The 6,840-nt window shown below is 31.9% G+C and overlaps 1 protein-coding gene across 2 annotated transcripts; it reads left to right on the forward strand.

Moving 5' to 3' along the window:
- Positions 1-1,991: 1,991 nt before the first annotated feature.
- LOC107476974 (protein CNGC15b) lies at positions 1,992-5,946 on the forward strand. Of its 2 annotated transcripts, XM_052258752.1 has the most exons (9): positions 1,992-2,215; positions 2,314-2,385; positions 2,635-2,863; positions 3,011-3,160; positions 3,242-3,454; positions 3,767-4,059; positions 4,261-4,372; positions 4,724-4,960; positions 5,239-5,946. In XM_052258752.1, the coding sequence occupies exons 2-9, from the start codon at positions 2,351-2,353 to the stop codon at positions 5,866-5,868; spliced, it is 1,899 nt and encodes a 632-aa protein (XP_052114712.1). In that variant the 5' UTR covers positions 1,992-2,215; positions 2,314-2,350; the 3' UTR covers positions 5,869-5,946. The 2 variants fall into 2 exon arrangements, with proteins under 2 accessions (XP_052114712.1, XP_052114711.1); XM_052258751.1 differs by having other exon boundaries at positions 2,635-3,160.
- Positions 5,947-6,840: the final 894 nt, after the last annotated feature.

The raw sequence follows: 6,840 nt of genomic DNA on the forward strand, positions 1-6,840 counted from the left end.
ATTATATGAGGTACAAATACAATAATTCAGATATAACATAAGCTTCTAATAAATTAAAATCAATACAACTTAATCTTCAACATATCTATTCTCATATACTGCTGCATCTTCCTTAGTTTTTGCAAAACGACAACGACATGCTGTTAATTTCCATCGTAGTTTACTTAAATCATTATTAACCAAAGAGGATGTGGAAATTCCGGTATTTATAAGAAGATACGTATGTATGACATTTTTTAATAATAATAATGAAAAGAAGAACTGTCTTAATGTATGTGCATAATGGATTCACATATAGAATAGCAAAACCATATTCTATATTTAAATAAGAGAAAGATAATATTCTACTCCAATTCTGAACTTGTATCCTATCCAATAGTTTATCCATTCAGCACTATATCGTCTAAGCTTTAATTTCTTTTCTATTCTAAATTTTTATACGGCTCTCGAGACAAACATGCTTATTTTAATATGAATAATAAGTGTTTGGTTTGAATTTTTATTTTTAGCGTTTTTAATTCTTAATTTTTTTTTCATAAAATATTGAAAATAGAACGATTTACACTTATTTAAGGACACGAATGAGTTAACCAATTGATTAAAATTGGTTAATGACATTTCACAATTAAAATCCAAATAATAAGTTTAGAATACTCTGCTTTTTTCTCGCATAGAATGTGGAAGGAGTTCATGTAGTGTTTTTTAATGATGTATTATAATACAACCTTTGACCTTTCATTCTGTTCAAATAATTTAAGTCAAAAACGTCGGAAAAGAGCACAACAACATTGTTCATGATGCATTTTATTTTTTTTATTACTTACCAATCTCGCTATATTACTAACAATATTTCTAATAATTTTGGCACTTCTGCTAATTTTTATTTATGAATGTGTTTAATAGAAGTATCTTTATAGATGTGTCTAATAAAAATGTCTTTATTAAAGTTGTGTTTAATAAAAGTATTTTTATAGATATATTTTTTAGATGTGTCTCTATATATATATATTTAAAATATAATAATTAATTATTATTAACAATAAGTTGACACATAATATATTGATACCCTATACTTTCTCGTTACTTATTACTACTACTACTTTTAAGTGTTGAATTTATAGCTTTTTTGCTTTTAAAAGAGTTAGGAACATCTTAAGTCTAATAGCTTTTGACTTTAAACTACTAGCTAAACTTTTTTGGGTGAAAGACATTGCTTTTAGGATTGTTGTCCTTTTAATATGTTTATGCCCACATGGTTTTTTATTTTTTAAACAATTGCTAAATAATGATTCCAACAATGAACAATTGTATGATCTAACTTCTAAGTGCTTCAAAACTGGCAATCAGACACATGAAAAGGACACGTGTTAAGGTTCCATTAACAACTTATCTAACCTACTAGTCAAATCATTTTAGCATCATTCACACTTATTAATATATGATATGGGAAAATTTTCAAATGTACTGTTATACCGGTGTTTCGGTGATTTTTAACTGTTAATTTTAATTATAAAAAATAATATATATAATTAAGATCAACTGTTAAAAATTACTAATACACCAGTATAACGATACGCTTGAAAATCTTCCATATGATATGATATTAGGATAACCATGATGATGATATGTAACACGCTATGATCCTTGTTCCTTAGGTTAAGGACCATACTATATGATTCTATGGGTCCAGCCAGCTTATAATATAGTTGGAATTAGGACACACCCTATGATGGCCCTTACTATGGCCAGCTTTTCTGGCTCTGATTATTTGACACGCTTCTCACACATATCAAAGTCAAACTCACAATTATTTTTTTATTTTTTTTATTATTACTCCTTTTAATCATCACTCATTTGTCTTGTAATTTGTGTACTTGCATTTGCATTTCATTTTGTGCTGCCGTCTATAGTTTATGACACACTCCTGAATCATTAACTTTTTAGAATTGTATATGATCAGTTTTGTTTTTTGTTATAGGATTTTCATGATTCCAAGGTGATAGTAACATTGTAACAACTATCAACTTTTTATAAAGAACAAAGGGTCTGGTTTGCATGCATTGCTTTTGAGGGTGGAACTTGGAACAAGTTTTGGTGACATGCTTGGGATTATTATATCTTTCTTCAATTGGTGCTCCTTTAATGCTTGATTGAATGCCTCTAAGAAACTAAACTTTCTTTTGTTTGGCTTTACTATTTGTGTGGCCTAAACTTGGTACTTATTCAATTTTGATTTGAAAAAATCTGAATATTTAAGTGATTCAGATGTTGATATCTACTTTTGTTTAATCCCTTTGCTTCATTGCTCTTCAGGATTGAACCTTTGATTGAGAGAAGTTGTCACTTGAAAATGAGAATGGTGTTTGGGAATACAAGATGTGTGAGGTGTGTATCTTCTTCTTCTTCTTCTTCTTCTTTCATAATGAAAAATGTTTATATGCTCTTGAATTTTTTGTATAATAACTTCAAATGTTATAAATGAAAATAAGTTGATGTGAATGTTTCTGGAGGACGCATTAAATATGCTCGAGAAATTTGATGCTATGGAACTTCTATGATCATTTTCAACTCCAATGGCATGCTTCCATGAACTGAAACATAGAGATTTTAAACTCCAAATTTCTCACATTTTAGATTTCAAGATGATGCTGAACTAGCCAAAATCTCAACAACTAATGGTGACAATGGAATTAAGCTACTTAGTTCCAATAAAGATCACAACAATAGAGAAGCAAGAAAAGCAAGGAAGTTCTTGAAAGCCAGAGTATTATCAAGAGTTTTCTCAGAAGACTATGAGAGAGTAAGAAGAAGGATTTTAGACCCAAGAGGACAAACCATTCACAGATGGAACAAGATTTTCTTGGTAGCATGTTTAGTTTCTTTGTTTGTGGACCCTCTATTCTTTTACTTGCCACTAGTTCAACATCAAGTGTGCATTGGTATTGGAACAACACTTGAAGTGATCCTCACTATTATCAGATCAATAGCAGATTTATTCTACATGATTCAGATCATCATGAGGTATCGCACGGCTTATGTTGCGCCTTCTTCGCGTGTTTTCGGTAGAGGAGAGCTTGTTATAGACCCTGCAAAGATAGCAGCTAGGTACTTCTTCAAGGGTTTCTGGCTAGACTTTGTTGCCGCATTACCCCTTCCTCAAGTAAGTCACTGGTTCATTTTGTATTCTCTCACTTAATCTATTAATTCGAATCTCTATAAATAGCTGAGTATACCCTTTCAGGTGCTGATCTGGATTGTGATCCCCAATCTTGGAGGCTCAACCATGGCGAACACAAAAAATGTCCTTCGATTCATCATCATTTTTCAATATATACCAAGGCTGTTTCTGATTTTTCCACTTTCATCCCAAATTGTAAAGGCTACTGGGGTTGTGACAGAGACAGCATGGGCTGGTGCTGCTTATAACCTCATGCTTTACATGCTGGCTAGCCATGTAAGTATATGAGAAACAAAATTGCTACGTGCACACAAAATATCAGCCACGAAATCAGTTGTGTATTTGTGTATAAATGCATGTGTTGTTTCACCTTAATGTATTTCGTATTTTAGCATGTATTCTATGCGAGTAGCTAATTTGATAGCTGATTTTTTGTATACACGTAGCATAACAGAATAACAGACAAAACAAAAAGAGTATAATGTATGCATTCTTAGGAAACTAACTATGGATGCATTGCATTAAGAAAAATACATATATAAAGTTAACATTCAAACTTCACTAATGTTTTCCTATTTTTGGTTGAAGTTTTTTGGAGCTTGCTGGTACCTTCTATCAATTGAAAGACAAGAAGCATGCTGGAGGAGAGTCTGTGATATGAAAAATTCATCTTGTAAATATAGTTTCTTCGACTGCAACATGGTTAAAAATCCACTCAGGGACTCATGGTTTAAGGGAAGTAATGTCACAAAGTTATGTTCACCAGAAGCTAAGTTTTATCCCTTTGGCATATATGGTGATGCAGTCACATCAAGAGTTACAACCTCACCATTCTTTAAGAAGTACTTCTATTGCCTTTGGTGGGGTCTCAGGAATTTGAGGTAAGGTGTCATCAATTTTCCACCTTTAGCATTATGATTTTCTTCATGCTTATTATATCCTTAGATCAATGTGTCTGTATTATATCATATTCAGTTACATTGATCCAAGAATGTATCAACAAATTTGATAAAATGAGGGAAATGTTTTACTCTTCCAAGTGTTTATGAGTGACTAATTGCAGTTCTGATTGTTGGGAACAGTTCTTTAGGACAAAATCTACTCACTAGCACTTTTGTTGGAGAAATAATGTTTGCCATTCTGGTTGCAACCCTTGGATTGGTTCTTTTTGCATTACTCATTGGTAATATGCAGGTAATTAATATGGTGATTACTAATACGAAGATGTTTTTACGTGAAAATGGTAGTTAAAAATCGTTACATAGTTTCACATATTGGCCTAAAGTGCTTAATATAACACATATCCACCAATTCATATAACAGTTAAGAATTTTTTTTCTCAGTGAAAAAATATAATTCTTTAAATTACTACAAGAAACATATTTCTTAATGTGTACTTGTTGCATTTTCCTTCATTCAACACTCACTGATGTAATTTTAGTTTTCAACACTGAATTGTAAGATAATATTTCACCAATCACCACTCTATAAGTTAACTCTGTTCTATTGATATGTACTAACAAAATATAACTGAAATTCTGGTAGACATACCTTCAATCAACAACTGTGAGGCTAGAAGAGTGGAGGGTCAAAAGAACTGATACAGAACAATGGATGCATCACAGACAGCTTCCTCAAGAACTAAGACAATCCGTGCGCAAATACGATCAGTATAAATGGCTGGCGACTCGAGGAGTGGACGAAGAAGCCCTTCTCAAAGATCTTCCATTAGATCTTCGAAGAGACATCAAGCGCCATCTTTGTATCGAGCTGGTTCGACGAGTAAGTTAGTTACACTTTTAAATTTAATTGTTTGAAAGAAAGTCCTCAATCCATGGAAAAGCTTTACACAGATATCCAATTGTATATTGCTACATTAGCAAAAACAATTGTACTATTCATATTCAGAGAGTTTGTCTAGAGAACAAAGTTTTAAGCACAATCAAATTATGTTGGACATATGAATGTTATGTTTTTTCATGCAAGAATCTCCTCTGTTCCTCTTAGAACAATGAAAGCACTAAACTAAACACTTAATCATTGAATCATGATGAAAACAGGTTCCATTGTTTGAACAAATGGATGAGAGGATGCTAGATGCAATATGTGAAAGGCTAAAGCCTTCATTGTGCACAGAAAGCACATATCTTGTCCGAGAAGGCGATCCGGTCAACGAAATGCTCTTCATAATCAGAGGAAATCTTGATTCCTACACAACCAATGGCGGCCGGACCGGATTCTTCAACTCGTGCCGGATCGGCCCTGGCGATTTCTGCGGCGAGGAACTCCTAACTTGGGCCTTAGATCCAAAACCAAGTGTGATAATACTTCCTTGTTCCACAAGAACAGTTAAGGCCATATCAGAAGTTGAAGCATTTGCACTCATGGCAGAAGATTTGAAATTTGTTGCATCACAATTTAGAAGATTGCATAGCAAGCAACTTAGGCACAAGTTCAGGATTCACTCACACCAATGGAGAACTTGGGCTGCATGTTTCATACAAGCTGCATGGAGAAGGTTCAAGAAGAGAAAAGAAGCTGCTGAATTGAGGGCAAGAGAGGAAAATGAGGCTGAAACACATGCAACAAGGAGCAATAGGAAGGGTATGGATGTAAATTCAGGTGCAGATTCTGAAGTAGTAAGCTCTTTGCAGAAGCCAGCTGAACCAGACTTTTCTGTTGATGAGTGATGATGAATCTTTCTTACAAGTCTCTTCATCATTGTGTAATTATTTTAATTATTTATTTATTCATAATTTTTTTCTTTTTTTTGGTTGCTTTTATTGGTCCTTGTTGGGCTGGTTGTGTAGCCCGTTTAGTATATAAAAAAAATTTGATCCCAAATATAAGTGCATAGCAAAAATTGTATGGTCCCTCCAAAATAGAATAAAAAAATTGTAGGCAAGTATTAATTCTTTAATAAAAAAAATCTAGCACAATATAAATGAGCATTTTAAAAAGATGGACAATTTCAGAGACAAGGAAACAAATTTGGACCCCAAATTAAAGGTCGAATGAAGTCATCAGATGATTCCCACAAATAATTTACAGCTCTCATTAACCTGCCCTAGATATGCACATAACTTTCCCATGCAATTAATGTGATTAATTAATTAGCTTTGGACCTTTTTAACTTTCAATCAACCCTTTATGTAAAAAATAAATAAAATAAAGAAGAAAAGAATTAACCTTTTCATGATTGTAACTTTTAGATTTTTGCATGTTATTGCCATTATTAATCACCTTGTATAATCATATGGAGAATATTAAGAAAATTTCCTTGGTAATATACTATATGTAGTAATAGAGATCATGATTATATATGTCTTTAAGATGTATGCACAATGAGCATTTCTCATATTAATTGTATCAAAAATTTATTAGCCATTATATATTTATGTATAAATACATATATTATTTAATTTATTTTTAATATGTATTTTATATTCTAATATATCTTTTATACTAATGGTTAATTTTATGTAATTATATAAAAAATCCTTATAGTGGCTTGTTTAAACTTAATTGTTGAAGTAGAGAAGCATTAAGAATTCACCAATACTATTGGTAAGTTTGTATTAAGATTGCATATTAGTCATGTTGGACCAAATTATTTATGCCATTTTGTTTTAATAATTTTGGTTTTATTTTGCATAATTTGT

The sequence above is a fragment of the Arachis duranensis genome, chromosome 3, assembly GCF_000817695.3.
Source record: "Arachis duranensis cultivar V14167 chromosome 3, aradu.V14167.gnm2.J7QH, whole genome shotgun sequence".
In the NCBI taxonomy this organism is placed as follows: domain Eukaryota; kingdom Viridiplantae; phylum Streptophyta; class Magnoliopsida; order Fabales; family Fabaceae; genus Arachis; species Arachis duranensis.

Coding starts and splice junctions, on each gene's coding strand:
- LOC107476974 (XM_052258751.1), top strand. CDS start 2,351: ATGAGAATGGTGTTTGGGAATACAAGATGTGTGAG. Junction 3,455..3,766: donor TTTACATGCTGGCTAGCCAT/GTAAGTATATGA, acceptor TTTTGGTTGAAG/TTTTTTGGAGCTTGCTGGTA. Junction 4,961..5,238: donor GTATCGAGCTGGTTCGACGA/GTAAGTTAGTTA, acceptor TGATGAAAACAG/GTTCCATTGTTTGAACAAAT.